We start from the raw sequence: 26,648 nt of genomic DNA, 5'->3' as shown, positions 1-26,648 counted from the left end.
GTAATGAGAAAGGCTGTATTTAGGTAAAGCAGCCTGTCTTTTTCCTCCTGAAGACATGGCCTGGGACATGGAGGAGCTTGGATCCCTAGGCTCTGGGACTGCTCATAGGGAACTGACGAGGAACGTTGGGATTGTTTTGAGAGACCCAAGGTTTGAGAGATTAGTATGGAACAGGCTCCGTAGGTTCTTTCGTGATTCTCCTTTCTCAGGCCTTTCCTCCTTACCTGATGAAGGCTCCTTACGCCTTCCTGGTACCTGCCCGTTTGCCACCACCCCCCGAGGTGTCCCACGTTCTGGATGAAGTCCTTGGGGGCTGTCAGTGCAGCGGCTGTCGCCTCCCCTGAGACTGAGGGCAGCAGGTCACCCTGTGCCTGAAGGGAAACCTGTTTTTCTAACTTTTGTGGTTCTCCTGGCCCCCCGCATTTTTGCTTCTTATTAGATGCGTTGCCTTGCTTGCATTGTCCAAGTGCAATGGCAGATGTCTCACTAGCTGGTAAACTTAAAAAAGTTGGCAGCCATTCAGAGAAAGGCTCTTTTTCAAGCTCACACACAGGCTTGGGAGGTGCTCAAACTCAGGAAAGTCAAGTGGCCTTTTCTGCCTTTCCAAGGGTTTAACTTCCCTGCTCTCCTCGGAGCTCGATGGGACTGTGAGCTGGGAGTTGGACACAGCACAGAGGAGAGTGAAAGGGGAGGGCGGTTAGACTTTGGGGAATTTCCTTGCATGTGCCCCTTATGCTCAAAGCGAGATGTCAGCTCCGCCTGGCTGAGAGGAACAAGGTGAGCCTTTTTAAGTCTGTATTGTTAGAGTTTTGCTTTTCTCGTGGAGAGGGATCAGGTTGACCAGCCCCCCACCCCCGCCCCCGCCCTCAGGAAAGACCGAGTCTGGCCCTGCTGGGTGTGGGCCTCGGATTCTCACTGCGCTCCCTGCCCGCAGAGCTCCCACGGGAACACCATGAAGCAGTTCATGGACATCTTCTCCCTGCCCGAGATGAGCCTGCTGTCCTGCGTGAACGAATACTTTCTGAAGAACAACATCGACTATGAGCCTGTCCACCTGTACAAAGACGTCAAGGTTGTGTGGGCGGGGGGAGGTCCCGGGTTCCCACCCCTGGCGCTTTTCCACGGAACTAGCAGAATCCTGAGGCTCCTGTGTAGGTTAGGTGCCTGACATAGCCTTTGCCTGGGAGCGCTTGTATTTGTGGTTTGTCCCTGAAAATTGTAAGATGTTTCGTTAGGAGAACTGGAAATCAGTCAAATTTGTTGTTAAAAGAAGAGGGCGCTCATATTGTTACCTGGATTTCTTAATTCTTTCTGAGGCCAGAGGGGTGAGTGGTGACTGTGGTCTAGCTGTACCCGGCTCATCCCTGAGCCTGGCCAGCGGCTGGGTGGCTCTACAAAAAGACCGGCATTTGAGTCTTAGGCTGTGACCCAGGGACGCAGCTGCCAACAGGAGGCGCCATTGTCTCTGGCACACGGAGGTGCCATGCAGGCTCCTGGAGGCCCTGCAGCAGCTGTGGAAATCTATTCGAAAGGGGAGAAAGATCAACATAAATATTTTATGCATATACACACCTCATTTATATAACTCTGTACTTATATGCTTTCATTCATAGTCACATGTTTAATATTCTTTAAACTGAACTTTTTCAGTACTTAAAAATGTTTATGTTATTTAATATGGTTTTCTTATATATTTCTAAGCATGTGATAGAAATATATTTATATGAAATACTAGAGGCCCGATGCACAAAATTCGTGAGTAGGCCTGCCTTCCCCTGGCTGCCGGCACTGGCTTCCCTCTGGCACCTGGGACCTGGGCTTCCCTTGCAGTCCCAGGTTTGTCTGGAAGGTCGTCCAGAAGGATGCCTGGTCTAATTAGCATATTATGCTTTTATTAATATAGATAATTTGTATATAATACATATTTATTGAAATATATGTATTTTAAAAGGTCCATATTCATTCCTACAGTATTTTTTATTATATGTTTATGACTAATTTAAAATTTTGACTGCCCTGAATCCTAGGTTTTAGGCAGATAAAAGATGAATTATAGTTTCTCAATATCAATTTGGTGTTCTGTGAACTGAAATAGTTTCTAATTTCCTTTTCGTGCACACAAATACTTCATTTGTAAGAATCTTTAAGAATCACTTATAGTTATATAACCCCTTGTACTTGTGAGGAGAGATGTTTATTTAAAAGTTCAGTTTTTACTATTAGTGTGACAACCACCAACAGTGAACACATATGCCGAGTTTTCTGTGTTCTGGGCACTGTTCTTCTTAGTGCTTTACGCACATTAACTAACTAAACCCTCAGAATAATGCCTTGAAGTAGAAACTGTTATTATCACCCTCATTTTATAGATAAATTGAGGCACAGAGAGGTTGAGTAACTTGCCCATGGTCACACAGCTAGTAAATAGTAGAGTCTAGATTTTAAGCCGGGAAGTTTGGTTCTGGCTTGCTCTTAGCCATTGCCTTCTGCCGATGTGATGTCGAAATAAGCCTGTACTGGAAGGGGATTGAGGTTGAATTTACAGTCCAGAGTGCTCACGCTTGACAGAAATCTGTGATTTTCTAAGGCTTATGGCCCAGTTTGTCCACAGTCAAGTCCCCTGTCACCGGCTCTGAAAGTTTCCAGGTGCCACCTGTGTAGAGGACCTTCTCGGTGCCACCGGAGAGTGGGGCTGTGCTCTGACACCTGCCAGGCATCAGGCTGCCACACTCCTGGGCCTGCCAAAGGGTTAGCTGCTTCCTCCTCCTCGTGTCCAAGGGCTGGACCACATCTCTGCCGGAGTCAGCATCCCCACTGGCAGTTCTCCCTCATTGGCAGCACTGAAGAGAGGCAGGTCCATTCTCTTGTTGTCTCTGCCTCTTTCCTAGATGACTGAACCTGCTGTTGGGGTCTAGGGGAGGGTGCAGAGATGAAAAGAACAATAATGCCCTTTGCCCGGATGGCCTGGAATCATTTGTTCACGATCCTGCATATAAATTATGTTTTATCATGTGAGGCTTTTTTTTTCAGAATTATCCACACAAATTACCTGCTCCCAGTGACCCTCTTGCAGATTGCATGGAGAACTGCCACTGTCACCATGGAAACTTACGTTTTCCCCACAGGGGCCACCTCTGACAAATGGGCCAAGATTTAGATTTCATTTAGTGCTTGGATTGCAGGCTCCTCATGACAGAGTGCCATTTCACTTGTATTGCTACTCAGGCCAGTGTGCTCACGGATTAAAAACGTATCTTTTGACAGGATGCAATTCGAGATGTGCACATCAAAGGAATCATGTACCGAGCCGTCGAAGCAGACATTGGTACGTGTTTGGCATTGCCACGAAGCCGGTCCAGGCTGCCCCTTCCCCATGGCCCGCTGCAGGCATCATACTTTCACTGCAGGTGCTGAGCAGACTGTAGCACCTTTCTGAGTGCCAGGCAAGGGCCCTGCATCCCCACCTCTCAGCCGTCTCCCTCCCCTTTGACATAATCCTGACTCAGAAGGAGAGGCGCTGGCAGCTGCAGTCCCTTCGTTTTTCCCCTTAGACCGAGGAGGCGGGGGTCTTGGCTACTGATGCACCGGACACTGATAGACCACCCTGACCCAGGCTCCCGTAAAACCGCTTTCTCTTCCCCCATGTGCCCTGGACAGCGCCGGGCCCGCAGGCCCCATTCAGCAAGCACTGGCAGACTGAGCGGGCATCGTGCTGAATCTGTGTGTGCATTTTTCTCTCGCTCTTAGATAAGTACATCTGCTATGCTGAGCAGACCCGCGCGGTGCTGGCCAAACTGGCTGATCACGGCAAGAAGATGTTCCTCATCACCAACAGCCCCAGCAGCTTTGTGTAAGTCCTGAGTTTCCTGGCTGGCTTCCGCCTCACTTCTTGGATTGCATGTCACAGTGGAAATTTGCAAGAAAAAGTTGCAAAAACAGTTAACCCCTTCAGTGCTAGACTAACCTGGCCGGCGTGTTGTTTAGGGACAAAGGGATGAGCTATATCGTTGGAAAGGACTGGCGGGACCTGTTTGACGTGGTCATCGTGCAGGCCGAGAAGCCGAGCTTCTTTAACGATAAGCGGAGGTGAGTGCCTGCCTCTCCAGGGGACTAGGTTTTCCTCATTTGCTGCTGTGAATGCTTACGATGGAGCGTGTCTTGGTGAAATCCGGTTGGAAATCACAAGCATCTGCCGTCAACACCTTTGATTTTAAAGTCGTCTAGCAAGTGCTTGTGAGGAGAGTGAGATTTGTGCAGAGCAGACATCTTACACAAATCAAAATGGATCTCAGTTCAACTCGGGCTGCTTCAGTCCTCTTGGTCAGGCTTTCAGAAATTGATTGATAACAATGAAAAATGCAAACTTACTCTGACAGAGTATGTTAGATCTCTTGATGCAGATGCATTGTGAAGTATAACAAAACAGCGGCAACAAACCACCTGGTGGGTAGCTCTTTTGAGCTGCAAACGGTACCTTTAAAATTGCAGTTGGAATTTGCAAAACTCTCTGCAACACAGGTTTTGCATCAGGTGGAGTAAATTTCTACCAAGACTTATAGAGTGTCTTTCTGCCCCAGTAGTCTTGGGAAACGGGAGCCATTGTATATCTGACCCTGGGGTTCTTTCTCTACTATAAGTCCTTGGACCCAGGGATGGGGTGTGGGCGGTGGGGGTGGAGCCACAGTTTGGGAGACCTTGCCCTGGGAGGGGGAATGCCGGAGTTGTTTTCAGGGATTTCTCAGGTTCAGGCAGCCCCCTTCTGTTCCCAGTGGGTAACCATGTGGTGTTTCACACAGCAGGCGGCCTGCACAACCACCACCCTCATAACGACTCCCGTTTCTGTTCTTAGACCTTTCCGAAAGGTGAATGAGAAAGGTGTCTTACTCTGGGATAAAATCTACAAGTTGCAGAAGGGCCAGATTTACAAGCAGGTACCTCACGACCAGTTTATCCCTTTGGCTGCTTGGCTGCGCGTGGTCAGTAATGATGACAGTTCACCGAGGCTCACTTGGGGCTGGCAGTGCCCAGTGCTCTGCCCTGTGGACTGTTTATGACTTAGTGGCAGAATTTAAGCTTAAGTCAGTATCTACATCAACTCAGAATTGAACAGTTTCTTAAAACAAAATGGAAAGCATTACTTTTCATAGTAAATAACAATTAAGATATAGGTAGCAAAGCTTGGAAATGTCTCCATAAAAGGATTTAATCACATGGCACATTATTTGCGAAAATTAGTAATTATTTCGTGACAAACTGTGTCTTAATCTACAGTTTTAATATATTTTGATATTACATAAGGCTTGCAAATATTTGAATAAACGATTGACTTGCTATTATTGTGTTGTTTTTTTTTAATGTATTGATACGTTCCTAGTGGGTACACGGGTGGGCAAACTTTTTGACTCGAGGGCCACAATGGGTTCTTAAACTGGACCGGAGGGCCGGAACAAAAGCATGGATGGAGTGTTTGTGTGAACTAATACATGTTAACACTGCTGCTGGTGAAGGAGCGGAGGGGAGAGTAAGAGAACCCTCCGCTCTTTCGGCTCTGCGGGCCGGATAGAACAGCCGAACGGGCCGGATCCGGCCCGCGGGCCGTAGTTTGCCCACGGCTGGTTTAGAACAACCTTGACATTAAGTATATGTAGTAGGCCTTGAAAACTTAGCTTTGAAAAGCCATTCCACTTCTAGGAAGTTAGCCCAAGAGAATGATTTAAGATGTAGCTAAAACCCTACTATAAGAATGAAATTACTTACAAAATAGATAACAAAGTAAATGATAACAGGGAATTTGTAAAATGGATTATGGTACTTCTCAGGAATGGAATTACATGGCAGGTTAATATTTTACCTGGGAATACAGCCATCGCCTGCTAAGTGTGAACAGATTGTCACAAAGAGGCATATACAATATGAACCCTTTTTGAAAAGTACATCTGACGTAGAAGAAAGGCCTGAAAGGTTTCAGACTAAGATGTTTTTGTCTTTATATTTTGTTATTTAAAATAAGTTATAAAAGCAAAATAATTTTTTTGAAGTTTAAAAAAGGTATTTTGGGCCATGGGTTATATAAGAGCTTCTACCTGTCACAGGAGATAATATCTGTATTTTCCTTATTGCAGGGCAATTTATATGAATTTTTGAAGCTTACTGGATGGAGAGGATCCAAAGTGTTATATTTTGGTGACCATATATACAGCGACCTGGCGGTGAGAGGAGCCTTTTTTTTTCTATTTCTTCATTGGGGGACAGACGTGTTAGTCCCACTTACTAAGGAATTTCTCTTTTGGTTAAGACCATTTTTATGCTTTCATAAAGCGAGGAGTAGGTCACATTTTTAATGCCTTATATTTTATAGAACAGGATGGATCAGTTATGAAAAAGACACATTTTTTGGGGAGAAATGATGGAAGTTAGCAGTTGACTCAGAGTTTAATCAGAAAAATCTTTCCATTTAAGTAATGGTAAGAAATAAATGCCAGTGCTCTTTTCTTTTCAATTTATCAATGTGTCAGAACCACACAACTGCCGCATAAAGACTTGAGGCATCAGTCAGGGCCCCGTTGCCAGCCTGTCGCTTTGGATGCGTTAAAAACTCACTTTTCCCAGAAACAGCCCTTAAGTGAAAACGAGGCTTTTCATGCCATTGGAATGACTAGAGGGGATTGCAGGCCTCGAATTATGCTTGAACCTGTAGTTGGAACAATATGTCATTGGAGCTAGACGGGTCAGTCCCAGCGCCTGTGTGTAGTGAAATCTCCCCAGGTGACTCCTGTGCACACCTTTGTCGTCCCGTCTGTCTATGGGTAGAGGTCTAGTGGAAGGAACCATGGGCTCAGATTAGAAGACCGTAGTTTTTACCGCAGTTCTACTGTTTACTAGCTGTGTGACCTTGAACATTTCCCTCAAGCTCTGATGTCCTCATTTGTAAGAAGTGTGAAATAAGATAATGTATATAACAGTGCTTCATAAACTAGAAATATAAAGTGTCACTGTCAGGATGTCGGCACTCCCAGAATGTCTAGCCACGGGACGTGGCATCACCGTGGGTGTTTGCCTCTTGCTAGGTGGGGTCTTCGGCCTGATGAGATGCTGTGCACTGCCCTTAGGTCATGTGGTACGTGGCCCTGTGAGGTGTCTCTCTCTCTCTCTCTCTCTCTCTCTCTCTATATATATATATATATATATATATATATCTCACACACACACACACACACACACACACACACACACACACACGTCTGGGTGTGGTCTTGTGGCATGAGCTCCACTGGGACCTTGTAAGAAATGCAGATTCTCAGCCTCGCCCCAGACCTACAGAGTTAGCAACTCTGGGGGGGCGCCTGGCCATCTGTGTTTTAACCAGCTTTCCACACTAGAATTTGCTATCGGTAGTGCTGACCTCAGAGTGAGTTAGGAAGGACCCCCTCCTCTTTGATTGTGGGAAGAGTTTGAGAGGGATTGATGCTAACTCCTCTTTCAGTGTTTGGTAGAATTCACCAGGGAAGCCATCTGGTTCTGGGCTTGGCTTGGTTGGAAGTGTTTGGATTACTAATCCAATCTCCTTACTAGTTAGAGGTCTGTCAGATTTCCCGTTGCCTAGTGATTCAGTCTTCGCAGGTGTGTGTCTCTAGGAATGTCCGTTCATCTAGGTCAGTGGTCCGCAAACTGCGGCTCGGCAAACCACGGCTAGCCAGCCACATGCGGCTCTTTGGCCCCTTGAGTGTGGCTCTTCTACAAAATACCGGCTCTTCCACAAAATACCGACTTCTGCGCATGGGCCACGAAGTTTCAATCGTATTTTGTGGAAGAGCCACACTCAAGGGGCCAAAGAGCCGCATGTGGCTCTCGAGCCGTGGTTTGCCGACCACGGATCTAGGTTATCCAGAAGGTGATGGCATACAGAAGCTCAGAGTACTCTTTTTAAACGTGTTTATTTCTGTAGAATCGGTAATAATGGCACCACTTAAATTTCTGATTTTACTAAGTTGAGTTCCTCTCTTTTTTCTTAGTTATGCTAAAGGTTTGTCAATTTTGTTGATCTTTTTGAAGAACCAACTCTTGGTTTTGTTGATTTTTTTTGTTTTGTCTTCTATTTCTGATCTAATCTTTATTTTTTCCTTCTGCTAACTTTTAGTTTACTTTTTCTAGTTCCCTAAGGTACAAAGTTAGGTGATTTGAGGCCTTCTTTAATGTCGGTGTTTATAGCTCTAGATCTCATCCTCAGCATGGCTTTTGCGGCACCCGTAGGTAGGTCTGGGTATGTTGTGTTTGCATTTTGATTTGCCTCGAGGTATTTTCTAATCTCCCTTGTGATCTCTTCTTTGACCCATTAAGAGTGTTGTTCAATTTCCACATAGTTGTGAATTTTCCAGTTCTTTCTTCTGCTGTTGAGTTCTAGTTTCATTCCTTCTAAGTAGAAAAGGTGCTTTTTTTTTTTTTACGATTTCAACCTTTTAAAATTTGTTAAGACCACTTGGCTTTGTGCATTTACTTACTTATTTGTCATTTGTATTTCCCATGAGGGCAGGGATGTGTCGGTTTTTGTTTATTGTTTTATCCTCAGTTTGTAGAAATGGGCCTGGCAAATAGGACTTGATAAATATTTGCCAAATGAGAAAATGAATGACCTTTTAGTACAGTGATTGCGTATCTTAGATTTTCTGGGACATAACTGACATCAGGTCGCTTGGCCTATTGTCAGCTCATAGGGTTATAATATTGGAATGAAAACTGTGATCATGTGTGTGTATGTTGTGTGATCATTCCAAGTCTGATATTCCACGGTTCCCCATGACCCGCGAGGCCTGGCGCCCAGTGGGTGTTCCCTGCCGTCTGTGGATGAATAGTATCGTGGTCCATCCTCTTTCTGCCCCTGACCTAATTGTTGTTTTACAGGCCGTGGATAATGATTCCAGACCTGAGTGTCTGCAAGGGCTGTGACTTACAGCAGTTATTTCCCGAACAAATTTACTTGGGGTGAAATGATCAAAGCCCTAGGCTAACTTGGGTTTAATGGCATGTAATTCATTGAATTCGTCTTGGTTAATAACTAACCATTACAATTAAAAAGTAATTCAATGAGTGCCTGTTGTGTCTGGGACAGGTCATGCAATGACTTAAAGTCCATTGAGATTAATGTTGACTCTCTGTGATCTTTGTGAGCAGGACTTGACCCTGAAGCATGGCTGGAGGACTGGTGCCATCATCCCAGAGTTACGGTCTGAGCTCAGAATCATGAACACAGAACAGTACATCCAGACCATGACCTGGCTGCAGACGCTGACCGGGTTACTGGAGCGAATGCAGGTTTGAGATTTTTTTCTCTCCTCCTTTTTCTGTAAGCCTCAAGTTAGTGCACTGGCCAGTGTTAGATATTCTCTATTTAATTGTGGTTACAAAGTATGAGGCATAAGTCATCCTGCAGAATAATTACGGGGGTTATTTTGCCCCTAAGAGTTTTGCCAATTTCCCTGAAGAGACCTTTCTCAACGCCCCCAAAGCCATTTGGAGAAAAAGGCTTTTGTTTACGTTTCTCTGTCTGGAATTCCAGTGGCCTCACTCCCACCGCAGCCCCTTAGGGAGATGTCCTGTGGGGGTGGGATTCGAGAGCCTCTGCCTTCGTTTGGGTCTAGTCCTGCTTCTGCCATTAGCCTGCAGTGGTCTTCTCCGTCTGGGCCTCAGTTTCCCCTTCTGTAAAATGAAGGGTCCTGTGGAATGAACACTTAGGCTAGGCACCACAGCTTCCTGGAAAGTCTCCAAGCAAGAGTCAGGGCCCCTGGGTGCAGTCTCCACTTGCTTTTGAAGATAATACCTACAATTGGCTGGCTCACTAGAGAGCAGTGGTGGGTTTTTCTTCCCATAAGTCACATATTCAATTTTGTTGTTTTTTTGTGGTGATTTCCTGGCCTGTGAGGATGTCCCTCTGTGGCAGCTGTGACCCCTTTTCCAAGCTCATGAGGCACCTTGCTTTCTCGCTTGGTTCCGCTGGCCAGGCCTTCAGCCCTCTCGGCGTGAGGGCCGACTCTTTCAGGATAAGGGGCACGGATGCGCTCTCTTGGCTAACGCACCCGCAGCCTCTGCCCACGGCCTGCCAGCCCGCTTTGGAAATGGCCAGGGAACTGCCTTGCCTGGCCCAGCTGGCAGCCTGTGTGAGCTCAGGCAGAGCTGCGCGGGGTGGCAGGCCAGGCCCACACTCCAGGGTGCCCACACTGCAGAGCACGGGGCCCGCACTGCCTGGTCTTTCTTCTTCGTGCTCCGGCTCCCTTGGTTCTCGACTCTTCTCTGACAAGGACTCGTTCTGTTTCCTGCCCGTGCTCGTCTGTGAGATGGTTTTCTAAAAACAAAAGGCATCGATTCTGGGTTAATGTAGCCTCAAGTCTGTGCTAGGGTCATACAGTAATATGCATGTGTATGTATACATATGGGTATATATGCACAAGAGTACATGTGTATGTATACATATATGTATATATATATATGCATGTGTATATACATATATATGTCTAAGTAAATTACTTGTGACACTCTACAGATTTTTGATCTAGTCACGTACATTGTAGAGTTTAAATTCTATAGTGAGTAATTTGTTAATTGAAATGTCAGAGCTATTTAAACTAGGCTCACAAAACCATCAACACCCCCAGAAGTGCCGGGCCAGCCATCCGGTCTCCAGTGACACGGCCATGGTCATTCAGTGTAGCTGCTGCCTGCTGGTGTAGTCAGTGGTGTTGGGCAAGAAACCCAAATTGCAAGCTCAGGGTTTTATCTGAGTGGCAGAGACCCTGAGCGCGTGCCTGTTGGCCAAGCTGGTGAGCTGGGCAGACGTGGTAAACAGAAGGGCCTTGGCTCTCACGTCAGAGGCAGATGGTTTGTTTGGTCTTTTCCTCCGGGCCCTGAGGCTGCCCCGTGACTGTGAAGGGCAGGGAGCCACCTGTCCCCTGCGGTCACACGCGCCTCTGATTCTGGCTGAGCCTCCTGTTCGGCCACGGGAGCCTCTCAGAGAGACTTGTGAGATTCCATTGTTAGGTTGTGGGCAGTTGCCATGTTCTTGGTGCCTTTGCTCTTATTTCAGCCCAACCAGAGAATTCTCTGCTTTTCCATCTGGTTGAGGTGCTACACCTTTTTGCCTTTTACAGAAACATTTTTTCCCCTTAAACGTTTTAAAAGATAATACAATATTAAGGAAGACAGTGTAAAACAAATTATAATTCTACTACCCTTGCATAAATTAAAGAAATTTTTTGTTGTTAATTTCTTAATATATGCACATATTTTCAGGTGCTTCCAATTAGTGGATGTACCTATTCTTTCCACTTACCTTCCATTTTTATGTTGATGTATATGCATAATATATACATCATGTGATAGATAGTATGTAGTAAGTATATATTCCTATAGGTAATACTATGTGTAATGGCCCTGGCTGGTTTTGGCTTAGTGTTTAGACCGTCAGCCTGCAGACTGAAGGGTCATGGGTTCAATTCCCAGTCAAGAGCGTGTACCTCGATTGCAGGCTGATCCCTGGCCCTGGTTGGGGTGCGTGTGGCAGGCAGCCAATTGATGTGTCTCACATTGATGTTACTCTCTCTCCCCCTTTTCCCCTCCACTTTCTCTAAAAAGTAAAACAAAACAAAACAAAACAAAAAACAATGGAAAAAATATCCTCGGGGAAGGATTAAAAAACAATATGTGTAATGGATACATTACACATATGTACAGTATACACATATGTACAGTATATACATAGACTTTATGTAGTTACATATGCACATGTTCATTAATAACCTTTAACAATACTTTATTATCTACTTTAATAGAGGCCGTGTTTAATATCTTCATAATATCCAGTTTCATTTGTTAAACCATGTTTCTGTTGTTGGACATTCAAAACTATTTTGGTAAAGAAGGGAGGGTTGCAACTGGGAAGTCTGAAAATGTATTATTTCATGCAAGTGCCCATCTCTCAGATTTGAATAAAATTTGTTCACGAGGAAAGCTGCTCATTAAAAATTCTTATTACCTACTGAGTTTATTTGTATCCAGAACATTCTCAGTAATTGGCTTGTGTCCTGCAGGTGCACAGAGATGCCGAGTCCCAGCTGGTTTTGCAGGAGTGGAAAAGGGAGAGGAAGGAGATGAGGTAAGAGCACCCCGTCCTGAACATAGGGCGTCTGCCACCCTGACATGCACACCCCTGGCCTAGGCATACTTCCAGATGCCCTTTTTAGCTCCCAGGCATGACTGACTGCCTGTGGCCAGAACCACCCACCCCTCTGCTGTCAGTGAGGGATGCGTGACGGCTCTCTGAGGCAGCAGTGACCTCCCGCACACCTCCTGCCCTTGCATTTGTTTGTTTCTTTTTTAAAAACCAAACAAACGTGCTCTTACGGCTCTCACCTAAACAGACATGCCTATCTTGATTCCACATTCCCTGCCAGGCCCCATCCAATGTGAAGGCCAGGGGAGGAGGAGCCTGCCTTCCCCCCGCCTGCTTGGCTTTCCCATTTGGGCAGCCGGGGGCCCACGTGTTAGTGATGCTGGCCGCACAGCGTGGCTCCCGGGACAGTGTTGGAGGCGGGCCCTGCACCACAGTGAATTCCTGGGGCCCGTCCAGCCCTGGTACTCATCCGTAACCACGGCTGTTTCAGGAATGTGCCCGCACTCAGTGTGGTGGTGTTGACCGGTGAATGCCCGCCTGCTCCCCAAAAAGTTGGGCGGGTGTGCGTCTTAAGGGGGTGGTTATTCAAGTGGCCCCTGGACAGCTCTGCTTCCCTGAGAGGATGTGCTGTGTGGATACTGGTTACAGGATCACTTCTGCTCTTGTGCGTAGCCGCCCCTGCCCTGGGCGCAGCTGTCTCTAAGGCTGGAAGGAGCACCCCCTGTCTGGGCACGGAAAGGGACAGAGCCCCTCCCTCGGGGCTACAGAGGCCTTACTGTACTGACTCATCCCTCTCAGGTCTTGGCGTATTCGAATTTAATTATCACTCTAACTTTGGTGGGAAAATGTTGGGCAAGAGGGTGATGGGCAAGTTCTGTGATTTGATTCTGGGCCCCTCGTCCCCTGCACTGCAGGGACCTGATTATTAGATAATGGAACCGCCAGGGATTTTTGCTTTGATTTAGAGTTTCTAACACCTTTACATCTCAGTAAGATTTTAAAAACAGATATATATTTTTATTGATTTCAGAGAGGCAGGGAAAGGGAGAGAGAGAGAAAGAAACATCAATGATGAGAGAGGATCATCGATCAGCTGCCCTCTGCACGCCCCCCTCCTGGAGCCTGCAACCAGGCATATGCCCTTGATGGGAATCGAGCCTGGGACCCTTCAGTCTGCAGGCCGACGCTCTTTCCACTGAGCCAAACTGGCTAGGGCACATTGAGATTATTTTAAGTAAACGTTTAAATATTTATGTCACTCCACCCATAGACCTAGTTGAGTTCTTTTAATTTTCTGCTTTTTGGTTATCAACCTCTGTCACCATTTGAGGACAGACCGCTATGACCAGCCAGTGGCCTTTATCACACCGTTGTGTAAATGATTATTATTATTTTTGCTGTTTCTGCAACTGATTAACAGTCGAATGGTATTTAGCCATTTTGCTGGAATATTCTGTGTCCAGGGGTCCCAGCCATCAGATAGTGTGCTTATTCTGCGGACGTGTGATGGGTGTTGACTTACACACACATGCACATGTGTCCACCTGCAGGGGCTTAGAGCCTGGGGTGGGGCGAACAACCTTGCAAAATGCTTATCACCTAGCCAGTGGTCAGCAAACTCATTAGTCAACAGAGCCAAATATCAACAGTACAACTATTGAAATTTCTTTTGAGAGCCAAATTTTTTTTTTAAAATATATTTTTATTGATTAAGATATTACATATGTGTCCTTGTCCCCACGTTACCCTCTACCCCCCCCCCCCCCCCCGTTGTCCGTGTCCATTGGTTAGGCCTATATGCCTGCATGTAAGTCCTTTGGTTGATCTTTCCCCCTTACCCCCACCCTCCCCTACCCTCCCTCCAAAGCCCCACAGTCCAATCAATGCCTCTCCGTCTCTGGATCAGTCCTTGTTCATCAGTTTATGTTGTTCATTATATTCCACAAATGAGTGAGATCATGTGGTATTTATCCGCTCTCCAGTTCCATCCATGCTGTGGCAAATGGTAAGAGTTCCTTTTTCTTCTTCCTCTTCTTAAAGAATACCTTTCAGCATTTCATATAATGCTGGTTTGGTGGTGATGAACTCCTTTAGCTTTTTCTTATCCGTGAAGCTCTTTCTCTGACCTTCTATTCTGAATGATAGCTTTGCTGGATAAAGTAATCTTGGTTGCAGGTTCATGCTATTCATCACTTTGAATATTTCTTGCCACTCCCTTCTGGCCTGCATGGTTTCTGTTGAGAAATCAGCTGACAGTTGTATGGGTACTCCCTTGTAGGTAACTGACTGTCTTTCTCTTGCTGCTTTTAAGATTCTCTCTTTGTCTTTTGCTCTTGGCATTTTAATTATGATGTGTCTTGGTGTGGTCCTCTTTGGATTCCTTTTGTTTGGGGTTCTCTGCGCTTCCTGGACTTGGAAGTCTATTTCTTTCACCAGGTGGGGGAAGTTTTCTGTCATTATTTCTTCAAAAAGGTTTTCAATATCTTGCCCTCTCTCTTCTTCTGGTACCCCTATAATTCTGATGTTGGTACGCTTGAAATTGTCCCAGAGGCTCCTTACACTATCTTCATATTTTTGGAATCTCTTTTCTTTTTTCTTTTTCAGTTGGGTATTTTTTGTTTCTTTGTATTTCAAATCTTTGACTTGATTTTTGGGATCCTCTTGTCTGCTGTTGGATCTCCGTAGATTATTCTTTATTTCAGTCAGTGTATGCTTAATTTCTAGTTGGTCCTTTTTCATGTCCTCCATGGTCTCACTATACTTATTGAGGGACTCATTAAATTTATCGGCAGTTTCCATAAAATTCTTGAAAAACCTTATAAACGTGGCCTTGAACTCTATATCCAGTCGTTTGCTTTCCTCCCTTTCTGCCATTTGTGACCTGTTTCTTTGTCTCCGCATTTTGGCTGCTTCCCTGTGTTGATAGAGTGGCTTTGTGTGCTAGGTGTCCTGTAGGGCCCAGTGGCTCAGCCTCCCCAGTTACCTGAGGTGGACACTCTTGGTGCACCCCCTCGTGGGCTTTGTGCACAGTCTTGTTGTAGCTATGCCTTGGTTGTTGTAGGATCACTGGGAGGAATTGACCTCCAGGGCAATTGGCAGCGAGAATCAGCTGTGTCTGCAGTGGGAGAACTTCTGTGCTGGAGACACCCTTCTGGGGCAAGACTTGCTTCAGTGGGGCTTTGGTGCTCACTGAGACTGCACCCAGAGTGTGTCCCTTATGGATCTGAGGAGTTGTGATCTGGAAGGTTCCCCTCTGACCACTGGGTACAGTGGCTCTTGGATCTAAGGAGGTGCTAATTTAGCCTCTGCCTGAGGTTACACAGCAGGAACTACGAAGAGAACTGCAGATTCCCCTTCCTTTTTTTTGGAGTTTGAAAGTGCCCTGATGATGCTCAGCTGTGTAGCAATGCAAGCCGCTGTGGGGCCTTGGGCCTTCTCTTGGAAGCTCTGGGTCTATCTGGCCCGGCTGCGGTTAGGTAATTACAGGTTGCAAATGGCCGGGGCATTCATATGCAAAAGCCTCTGCTGAAGCCTGGGTGGGGCGGGGTCTCAAGAAATCAAAGGGCGGAGAAAGCAGCTATGGCGGAGCCTCAGCCCCGCCCTAAGGAGTCGCGAGTCCCAGTGTCCCGGCAATGGCTGCAAGCACCTCTGAGGGAAAGCCGCTCTCAAGCTCGTCCGCTGCCAGACAGTCCAGTTTCTCCCCGTGTGAGTCCTGGGTCCCCAGAGACTTCCCGGAACCGGATTTCAGAGCCGTCGGGAGCTTGTGTCTCCCTCCGGATTCAAAAAGACAGCCTTGTCCTCAGGTGCCAGGCCCTTTCCGCGCGCGCGAGCCCCCGTACGTCTGCACGCCACCTCCGCAGCTCCTCCCGCTCGCAGTGTGCTTTTCTTTCCTTCTAGTTGTAGAATTTACACTCAGCCAGCCCTCCTGTAGTTCTGGATGGTGTCCACCTTGTGTTCTTGATGCATTTATCGATTGTTGTGGGAAGCAGCAATTTCCCGGTGTTTATCTATGCCGCCATCTTAGTTTCTCCCGAGAGCCAAATTTTTTAAACTTAAACTATATAGGTAGGTACATTGTTATTAACTTAATTAGGGTCCTCCTAAGGCTTAGGAAGAGCCACACTCAAGGGGCCAAAGAGCCGCATGTGGCTCGCGAGCTGCAGTTTGCCGACCACGGGGCTAGGCTTCCAGGAGGCAGTGAGGTGTTTGGAGCTGAGCAAGGGATGGTGGAGACTGACTTGCATCACTACACAAAAATTCTTCATTTCCCAAGAATCAAAAGTACTTGAGTTTACAGTACGCTTTTCTTTTTCAATCCTCACCCGAGGACATTTTTCCATTGATTTTTTTTTTTTTAAGGGAGAGTGGAAGAGAGAGGGAAAGACAGAGAGAAACATCGATGTGAGAGAAACACATTGATTGGTTGCCTCCTGCACGAGCCCTGACCAGGGCCTGGGCTGGGAGAAGCCTGTAACCAAGGTATGTGTCCTTGACTGGGATCGAACCCGGGACCCTTCGGTCCACAGGCTGACGCTCTGTCCCAGGGGTGGGCAAACTTTTTGAGTCGAGGGCCACAATGGGTTCTTAAACTGGACCGGAGGGCCGGAACAAAAGCATGGATGGAGTGTTTGTGTGAAATAATATAAATTCAAAGTAAACATCATTGCATAAAAGGGTACGGTCTTTTTTTTTTTTAGTTTTATTTATTTCAAACGGGCCGAATCCGGCCCGCGGGCCGTAGTTTGCCCACGGCTGCACTATCCACTGAGCCAAACCAGATAGAGCTATTTTTCTTACCTTACTCAGTTTTTGCTGTAAACTTGTAAAAAGGGGGGGTCTTGATCCCATTCTGTAGATGAGGGAGTTTTGGAGACTGGAACATTCACATCTCTCTGTGTAGTTTTAGAAGCAGTTCCTGCTTTTCTCCTTCTGTCTGAGAGTGTGGTGTGTAGGTGTGGAGGGGCAGACACATGAACACTGGAGCCTCAAACAGTACTCCCGGGGGGGTCCCAGGGGGAGGTGTGATCATCATTTGGGTGGATGGGTGGACAGACGGTTTTCCTCCCAGATGAGCCCTATGAAACTGTTTTGGTTTCAATAACTTGAAACTTATCTGAATCATTGTCCGCCGCTCCCCTCTTTTCTTGCTCCTTCAGAGAAATGAACAAAAGTTTCTTCAACGCCCACTTTGGAAGCTTGTTCCGCACAGACCAGAACCCCACCTACTTCCTGAGGCGTCTGTCGCGGTTTGCCGACATCTACATGGCGTCCCTGAGCTGCCTGCTGAACTACGACGTCAGCCACACGTTCTACCCCAGGAGGACTCCGCTGCAGCACGAGCTTCCCGCCTGGGCGGACGGGCCCCCCACCTGCAGGCTGCCCCTCCTGCAGGCGGCCCAGGCCAAGTAGCCGTGCCCTCCTGTGGACAAGGCCAGAAACTGCCCCGGCCCCGACCCGGGGGACACCACGGGGCTGGCCTTGTGTGGATAGGAGTGTTGCTTTTGGAAAAGACACAGAATCGCCTCTTGATATTTATTTCGGACCTTCTGGAGGATACTCCCCAGGTGGTTGAGATGGAAGCCAGCGCGTACCGGTCCCGCCTTCCTGCTCTCCTCGGGCTGAGTGGCAGGCTTCATGGGGAACTGATCAGTCCTCTTGTTGACCGAGGTGCTGCTACTGGTGTCGGCTTTCCTGGGCCTGGGAAGACTTCCTGATGCCACTTCCTGATGCCACCTCCGTATTCCAGCAGCAGAAACTCCTGCCTCCTCCATGGAAAACAGGGAGCATTCACGGTGCATCGGGAACGAAGGGCGCCGTGGTGTGCAGCGACACTGCTCCCAGCAAGCGGACGGTGCAGTGAGCTCTGTAGCAGCATAACATGCAGTAAGCGGCGGAGATGACCCCCAAACAGCGGGACCCCCCAGCCGTTTGGTCCCAGGGCTTTGGCGTTCCAGTGCATCAGTGGGAAGAAAAGAGAAAGAGCAAGGGAAGGTCCAAGTCCTTCGCCCTGGATGGTCCTCAGTCTCGCTTCCTGTGCCCCACCCCATCCTGGGGAAGGACGGGCGCCACAGGTGATGGGGGGGCTCGCTCCTTTCCCCAGAGAAGGAGAGAGGGCGCCTGGTCACATGTCCAGCTGGCAGAACAGCCTGTGGGATAAGGCTGTGAGCAACAAGCGCTCAGAGCCAATGCTTGGGGGTGGGTCCCCTGAAAATGCCACCCGACTGTTGGTTTGATGTGCTCATTGGAGGACAGAAAAACAAAACAAAAAAAAACAAAGTCCTTGCAGTGAAATGCCGTTCCCCTCCCTGGGTTGTGTGGCTAAAATGTAGGCATTATCAGAAGCCATCCCTTCCTGGAGGCAACAGACAGGCTGCCTCCCCCCGGATTATCGGGGAAGTGGGAGCAGTAGCCTCACCGCCTGGCTGGCTCCACCCTCTGCTCCCTTTAGCTCTCTCCCTTTCCTGCTGCACGCGTGTGCGTGTGTGCGTGTGTGTGTGTGTGTGTGTGTGTGTATGTGTGTGTGTGGGACTTGGGGGGGGTTCTTTAGGTGCCTGTATTTAAGGTGGGAGAGCGTAAAGGGCATTGAAACTAAGAGAAAGGGGGTTGGAAATGACTTAGGTAACTGAGTATTTCTCACGTCTTTCTAAGGACAATGCACGTGACATACGTTTTAAACCTGATGCCTGGCAGGTGCAGGGAGGGGCTTGCGGAGAGTGTTGCTAACTGAGCATTTTTACGGCAGTGAGTGGCTTGGCATGCCACAGCTCCCTGCCAGAGTGCAGGGAGTGAAGGAGCTCGAGTATGCTTGGCAATGCTGCTTGTGACAGTGCGATTTTCCTGGGCATTTCCGTGTATTTTTGATAGTGATGGTGACCCTGTAGAACCAGGAGGCCCGTCAGTTACGGCCCCTTTTTTCTGGTTAAATTTTATCATAAACACAGTGGTCCGTTTCTTTTGGGGGTGGGGTAGGCCTTTTGTTTACTGTTTGTTAGCTCCCAGGTGCTGTTAGCATCAGAGGTGCTGGCATTTGGGGGTGCAGGTGGAGGCCCGGAGCTGCTCGTGTGGGGGCCTCGAAGGGCACGCTGGTGCTTTCGGCTTCACTTCGGGGAAGCCGCGTGAGGAAGTAGTTATTACTGTTTTTAAAAATCTCTTAGTGTTTATCCAATCAGGTGTTCATTGGATGTCTCCTAGTGCCAGTCACAGGGTGTTTGTTTACTCAAGAATGAAGTAGACTTGTTTTAAATCCTGCTTTCGTGGATGTGTAGGTTGGGTGAGCCAAGCCTCAGGGGAGACACACATTTTCTGGGTATGAATTATGAGTGTCACAATTTATTACCAATTAAGGTTTCGGTCTGTGGGGCATCAAACATGGCCGTGCTGAGATCTGCCACGTGGCGGAGGCCTGGCATTTGTCTCAGCAGGGCCCCCGAGCATGTGCCTGGCAGACCCGTGCGCTCCCAGGCCAGCAGCAGGGGTAGGGCAGCCGTCGCCACGTGAAGGACCGGGGCAGCCTCCTGGTCTGCGCTCAGCCGTTGTCATGACGCAGCTGGGCCTGGGCACACTGCACGGGGCATTCTGTCCTTTCCATTTTGTTCTCTGGGGCTCACACTGGTGAAAGCCTGTTGGTCCAAGGGAAGTGAGTCTGCTTTCCACCCTTCAAAAGTAGCAATTTGGAAAGCAAACAATAAAATTAGCTTGTACCTTTAAACAATATTCTCACGTGCAGCATGGGTTAGACTGATTTTCTAAGAATGATGTGCACAAAAGTCATAGTCCAGGGGCAGCCCATGCCAGCGGAACGCGGGCGCATGGAACCCGCAGCAGGTCGCCCTGGCGGGGACCTGCACAGTTGCTTTTCCAGAGTTGCTTCTATAAGGAAACCTAGCTTTTAAAGTATTTTAGGAGTTTGGCTCAGAGCTCCCACTTTCCTCCTAACATAGTCTCTCTCTCTCTCTCTCTCTCTCTCTCTCTCTCTCTCTCTCTCTCTCTCTCTCTCTCATGCTCTTCAGCTTCATCTCCTGCTGTGGCCATTAGTGCCGCGGAACATAAACCACCTGTTACTGACTTGGGCTGTCTCTGAGTAAATTACTAGTTGCTTTGACTGCATCGGCCCTCTTCGTTATTGCGGAGGAGAAATGGAAAGTAATCTTTCCTCCTACTAATTTAGCTTTGGATGAACTAAATGGCTTTTCCTCTCTCTTCCTCCCCAAAGGCCCTTGACAGTCGAGAGCTGTGCTCAGTATCGCATTGAGCTCCACTGTGCCCAGTGCTCATTTGCTGCCAAAGACCCACTGGGGGGCCCTCGTCTAGAATGCTCTGAGACTGTGGCCAGAGGCAGCGGCCCTTGATTGCCCTATTCACCTACTGGGGAGCCTGTGTTTTGCCCTCTTATCAGTTTCCCTGTGTACCGATTTCCTTCTTTTCTCTTTTATTTTCCTTAGCATTTGGGAGCCTAGCTCCAAGGCCAGCTAACCTCTAACACCCTAGTACAGTGGTTCTCAACCTTGGCTGCACATTAGAATCACCTGGGAATCTTTTTAAAATCCTGATTCCTGGGCCTCATCCTCCGGAAATTCCGTTTCTTTGTTATGGGGTGGGGCCACAACATTAGTAACAAAGAAACGGAATTTCCGGAGGATGAGGCCCAGGAATCAGGATTTTAAAAAGATTCGCAGGTGATTCTAATGTGCAGCCAAGGTTGAGAACCACTGCCCTAGTGGGTAAAGGGAAGGAAAGGGAGTGAAGATTCGTTAATGCGGGGTCAGCTTTGCGGGCCATTTTCTGTTGCCATTACTCCAGGAATGGACACAGCTCTGTCCTATTACAACGTGGTTTATAAAATCAGCTGCAGGCTGCCTTGGCCGTAGTTCCCAAGCCCTGCTCTAACTCAGAAAGCGTGCAGACGAACAGCCCGGCAGTGGAACAGGCAGCAGGGACGTGCGCCCCGTTCCCCTAGGAGCTGGCGAGGGCATATTTACTTCTGTGGCCAGTGGTGACATGCCGTGTTCCCAGCACTCGGCCTCGTGGTGTGTAACTGAGCTGCCGGTCGGGCACGAGCACTAGTTCAGTGTACCTCTTCTCGTAGTGCTTTGTGACTGTGCTCGTCTTGGGGGATGGCATGGCTTCACACGTAACCCTTCAGGACCGAGTCCCCCCACCCCTGGGTGTTCAGCAGCTGTCGGCCCTGCTGAGAAGCCCTGTCTCAGATGGGCGAGGTCACACCCCTCTGAGCAGCTCCCTTCCTTCACCTCCCTCCCCTCCCCAGGCGTGGACCCCAGAGCACACCCTGTAAACTCCCTGCACGTGAATCTCCGTCTGCTTCCGGGGAGCCCGCCCGCAGCAGCCCTCTGCACTTTCCCAGCTCTGTGGCTTGCACCTGACGTCGGAAACTGTTTTCTAATCATGTAGTAGAATGACTAATTGTGCCTGTACGATAGCAGGCACAGTAAATGCAAACTAGGTTCACCTACTATTTATTCTGAATGTGTATTTGCTATTTATTCTGAATGTTGATTTTATGTTACCAGATACTGAATTTATTGCCAAATAAAAAGAATTGTATCATCCAGTTTATTGCAAGTCGTCGGTTTTTGTGTGCTTAAGTTAGTGGCTGGTAGCATCAGCGGGTGCTACCAGCCCTGATTGCCCCTCAGGGCTTCACCTCCCCCTGATCCTGAGGGGCGATCGGGCCTACAGCTGCCTCTCGCACCCACTGCTGGCGACAGACCCACTCACACCCAGTGCCGGTGTCAAAGCTGCCACTCGCATCCACTGCTGGCGCCAGAGCTGCTGCTTGCACCTGCTGACAGCACCAGTCCTGCTCGCGCCCGCTACTGGCACCGGCCCTAATCGCTCTGCGCCATCAGTGGGTGTGAGTGGGGTCGGCACTGTCATTGCATGGGAGCTGCAGCAGCAGGGGGAGCGGGGCTGCAGGCAGAGAAGGGACCAGGGCCGTGGCGGGAGGGGCTGGGCTGGGGTGTGGAGGATGGGCCGAGACCTGCCCCTGTGCCCATCGCAGCCTCGTGGCCCACAGTTCCTTTCAAGGTGCATGCATTCGTGCACTGGGCTCCTAGTTCTAATATAACCAAATAAGAATATCCTTGTGAGAGGGGAGGGTGAGAGATTTAGGGTTCATTTCTCACCACCCACATCCCATCACGCCCAGCAAAGCACGCGTGCTTGTTTTCAGAGCAAAAATTGGTGTGAACTTAGCTGTAGGTGGGCAGCAGGCAAACCCACCTGGAATTCTTTTCTCCCACAGACAGTTCCCTCCCTGAGGCATCTTACACTCTGTGGCCCTTTGCGTCTGCCTTCTTTCACTCAGCATGTGTCTAGGGTCCATCCGTGCTGTTGCCTGCTTCAGTGCGTAGGCCCCTTGTAGGGTGGAATGACATGTCATTATATGGAGATACCACAGTTTGATGGGCATTTGGGTTGCTTCTATTTTTGGGCTATTATGAATAATGCTCTGTGAACATGCACACGTACGTTTTTGTGTGGACATGTTTTCATCTCTCTTGGTATAGTATATGCCTGGGGTGAAGTTTCTGGTTCTTATGGTAACTCGGTGTTGAACTTTTTAAGGATCTGCCAAACTTGTCCACCGTGGCTGCATGCTTTTGCAATCCCAGCAGCAATGTATGAGGGTTCCAATCTCTCCACATCCTCGCCAGCACTTGCTATTATCAGTCTCTTGGGGTATAGCCATCCTAGTGATTGGGAAGTGATATCTCATTGTGGTTATCATGTCTTCTTAACATATACACACACACAAAACAGAATTGAGAAATAATTCTAGGCAGATGTTGGCTACTGAAAAGGCCCTGGTTAGGTCTAATAAGTGGATTTTACCTTCAAAGCTTGACCCCTTCTGTGGCGAACAGTATTTTTGGTTCTCAGAACACTAGATTGTTCCACTGACTTTATTTCTGTTCCATAAACATTTATTGAGCCCCTTTCATGTTCCAGACACTGTGCTAAGTGCTCAGATACAAGACGAACGAGGCGAGTCTCTGCCTGTGGGAGCTTACAATCTAGTAGGAAAATAAGAGGAGGTCACAGTTACTGTCGAGTTGGGTAGGATGTAGTAAGTGCCATCTAAGGACTAAAGGTGACACACAGGAAGGACAGCCAAAGGTCAGAGGTGGGGGAAGTCCCCTGAGTTGATGGGTAGAGTTCACATCATTCCTCACCCACAGAAACAAAAGAACCCCCCAGATGAACCAAGGAGATGAGGTACGACTTGGGTGCTTCAGACATAATTCCACATGTTCAAGGACCTCTGGGGCCAAGGATTCACAGTTTGCAGCCTTCGTGAGGAGGCTGGGGGCCCAGGTGGCTGTGGGGCTCGCTGGCTGCAGTGGGTCTGGCCCTCACAGCGCCCCCAGGGGGTCACTGCCCTCCAGCAGCTGGTCCTCAGAGTCCTGGAAAAGAAGAGTTGGTCTGTGAGCGCGTGGAGAGAGCCCAGCACCTGCCGCTTATCGAACTTTCCAGCTTGAGTGTGTCTTTTGGCCGCTTGTCTGAGGTCTAGATGGGGTTCAGGACACACTACCCCAAAATGTGACATATTGGCATATTACATATCTTAAGCTGAAGGAATAAGAAATCCCACAGAAAAAACGGCAGAAGCAGGAAGGTCACTCTGACCTCCTCCCCCTTCCCACCTCCCCTGAAACAGGTCAGAACCCCCAGGTGAAGGTCCCTCCATGTAGCAGGAGGAAGGAAGACACTCACCAGCAGAGATGAGGAATTTGGGGCCACGAAACGTGTACAGACAAACCCAGTTAAACTGACCTTATCTCCCCACTTAACTTCTTCACCATTCACTACCCAGCCCAGACCTCTGTCTCGACAATTCTTCCCAAGTGTACTGTTTCTATGTCTACAGGAGTGGTTCTCAACCTTCTGGCCCTTTAAATACAGTTCCTCATGTTGTGACCTAACCATAAAATTATTTTCGTTGCTACTTCATAACTGTAATGTTGCTACTGTTATGAATGATAATGTAAATATCTGATATTCAGGATGGTCTTAGGCGACCCCTGTGAAAGGGTCGTTCCACCGCCAAAGGGGTCGTGACCCACAGGTTGAGAACCGCTGGTCTATAGGGTATAAGACAGGGGTGGGCAAACTTTTTGACTCGAGGGCCACAATGGGTTCTTAAACTGGACTGGAGGGCCGGAACAAAAGCATGGATGGAGTGTTTGTGTGAACTAATATAAATTCAAAGTAAACATCATTACATAAAAGGGTACGGTCTTTTTTTTCAATAGTTTTATTCATTTCAAACAGGCCGGATCCGGCCTGCGGGCCGGAGTTTGCCCACGGCTGGTATAAGAGCTTCCTGTGCTGGTCACTTCTTCGGTCTTCATTCTCCTGTGAAACCTCCCATGGACATATAAACATTCAATACCATGTATATGCTTTTCTCTCTTGTGAACTCGCCTTTGTGGTTTTGTCAGACCAGCTAGGAACCCGGAGAAGGTTGCTGAAAACTGTTCCCTCCCCTGCAGCCTGAAATGCGATTCTTCCCCAAGTTCCCTGTGGACACACGTGTTGGGAACATTCCTGCACATGGCTGTCTCCTGTCTCGTGTTGGGAGGCAGGATGTGTGGTGGTTAGGGCCCCATTCTGGGGATAGTTGCTGCTGTTTGATGCTTGTGTGCCCTGGACAAATCATTTAAGCTCTGTGGTAGTTTCCTCATCTATAAAGAGTCCTAACAGGTGTGAGGATTAAGTCAGCTGCCACGTGAAAGAAGGTATAAGCACCCCACAGATGGTGGCTATTCATATGGTGACCACAAAACTCCTTTTAGGTGGAAAGTGCATCGTCTGAGCCCTGGCCAGTTGCTCAGTGGTTAGAGCATCAGCCTGCAGACTGAAGGGCCGAAGGTTCAATTCTGATCAAGAGCACATACCTCGGTCGTAGGCTCGATTCAGAACCTGGTCAGGGCATATGAGGGAGGCAACCAATCGATGTGTCTCTCTCAATCTCTACCCTTTCCTTCCACTTTCTCTAAAAATCAATGGAAATAATATCCTCGGGTGAGGATTAATAACAACAACAAAAAGATATCATCTGAGAGAGTCAATCAGAAGCCATACTCAAGAAGCTTCTCACCGTCTCTAGCCCTGACTAGCACTCAAATTGTTAATTAGCATAATGGATATGGTCAAAATGTGTGGGTTGGCTACAGGTATTCAATAGGTTATCCTCTCCCCTCCCCTCCCAATATAAAAGGCATGAGATTCCAGCACGTCACATTTGGGATGGCACCCTCGGCTTAGGATTCCTGGTACTGGAACGTTTTTTGCTCCCCTGGCCTGATGAGACGGTTTAGCTCAGCGGTTCTCAACCTGTGGGTCACGACCCCTTTGGTGGTCAAACGACCCTTTCATAGGGGTCGCCTAAGACCATCCTGCATATCAGATATTTACATTACGATTCATAACAGTAGCAACATTACAGTTATGAAGTAGCAACGAAAATAATTTTATGGTTGGGTCACAACATGAGGAACTGTATTTAAAGGGTCAGAAGGTTGAGAACCACTGGTTTAGCTGAATCCTGTCTCTAGGATGCTCTCACCTGCCTCAGGTGCCTCTCAGGCACTGCTGAGGGAGCTCTCAGCTGAGAAGGCATGGAGTACATTGAACAGGATTGATTACTTTTTTGCTCTGCTTTTTAAATGAGGTTGATTTCAACATAATGTTGGCAGAAATAAAATATTAATAAATGCAATCTAGCTGTTACCCTTGCAGTTTGGACTAGAAACCCTTACATGGGTTTGATTAAAAAACAAAATAAGGCCTGGCCAGTGTGGTTCATTGGTTGAGTGTCCACCTGTGGACAGGAGGTCACAGTTCCATTCCTAGTCAGGGCACATGCCCTGGTTGCTGACACGATCCCCAGTAGGGGGTGTGCAGGAGGCAGCTGATTAATGATTCTCTCTCAGGATATTTTTCAATCTATCGCAACTACAGTACATCTGCTGCCACAGGCACTCAGAACCACATGGCATTTACATTGGGTTCACGGCAGAAGAATAACATCTGTTGCACTGTACACGCTTCGAATGGTGCAATAAAATATTTTTGTAATGTTTCAGTGCAATTTACAAAAATTCAACAATCATAACATATATAGTCTTGGGAGAAGGGACAGCATATGTCCATGCAAGAAACAAAGACAGCAGCTGGCTTTGGTTATGATTGCAGGAGGGTTCTAGACCCACACAAGCCAAGATTCAAGTATTTCCTTGGACCCGAGTAAGGCCATCAGCTCAGACTGCCGAGGTACAAAAGGTCTTTCATCCAGCAGACCGCTGGCAGTTTTTCTTATCTTTATACTAGAGGCCCGGTGCATGGATTTGTGCACCGGTGGGGTCCCTCGGCCTGGCCTGCATCCTCTCCCAATCTGGGACCCCCCAGGGGATGTTGGAGGCCCAGTGCATGGATTTGGCCCAATCCCTGCAGGCCAGGCTGAGGG

The 26,648-nt window shown here is 48.1% G+C and overlaps 2 protein-coding genes across 3 annotated transcripts in view; one reads left to right on the top strand and one right to left on the bottom strand.

Annotated features, from left to right (window-relative positions):
• The window catches only part of NT5DC3 (5'-nucleotidase domain containing 3), a 49,552-nt gene extending 28,794 nt beyond the window's left edge, over positions 1-20,758 (top strand). The window contains exons 6-14 of one of the 2 annotated variants that reach the window (XM_036298628.1): positions 935-1,072; positions 3,265-3,325; positions 3,748-3,850; positions 3,985-4,086; positions 4,850-4,931; positions 6,123-6,209; positions 9,169-9,309; positions 12,078-12,142; positions 17,317-17,708. In XM_036298628.1, the coding sequence (XP_036154521.1) occupies positions 935-1,072; positions 3,265-3,325; positions 3,748-3,850; positions 3,985-4,086; positions 4,850-4,931; positions 6,123-6,209; positions 9,169-9,309; positions 12,078-12,142; positions 17,317-17,569 (1,032 nt within the window). In that variant the 3' untranslated portion in view covers positions 17,570-17,708. Of the gene's footprint in view, positions 1-934; positions 1,073-3,264; positions 3,326-3,747; positions 3,851-3,984; positions 4,087-4,849; positions 4,932-6,122; positions 6,210-9,168; positions 9,310-12,077; positions 12,143-17,316 lie in introns of both variants that reach the window. The other variant, XM_036298627.1, reaches the window with a different exon arrangement.
• Positions 20,759-23,076: 2,318 nt separating this feature from the next.
• Positions 23,077-26,648, bottom strand: part of STAB2 (stabilin 2) — a 125,977-nt gene continuing 122,405 nt past the window's right edge. The window contains exon 69 of the mRNA XM_036301187.1: positions 23,077-23,583. Coding sequence (XP_036157080.1) covers positions 23,533-23,583 — 51 coding nt within the window. The 3' untranslated portion in view covers positions 23,077-23,532. The remainder of the gene's footprint in view (positions 23,584-26,648) is intronic.

This window comes from Myotis myotis, unplaced genomic scaffold, assembly GCF_014108235.1.
Source record: "Myotis myotis isolate mMyoMyo1 unplaced genomic scaffold, mMyoMyo1.p scaffold_m19_p_3, whole genome shotgun sequence".
NCBI classification, from domain to species: Eukaryota; Metazoa; Chordata; class Mammalia; order Chiroptera; family Vespertilionidae; genus Myotis; species Myotis myotis.
Note: the sequence above shows the minus strand (reverse complement) of the source record. Positions and strands in the feature narration are given on the sequence as shown.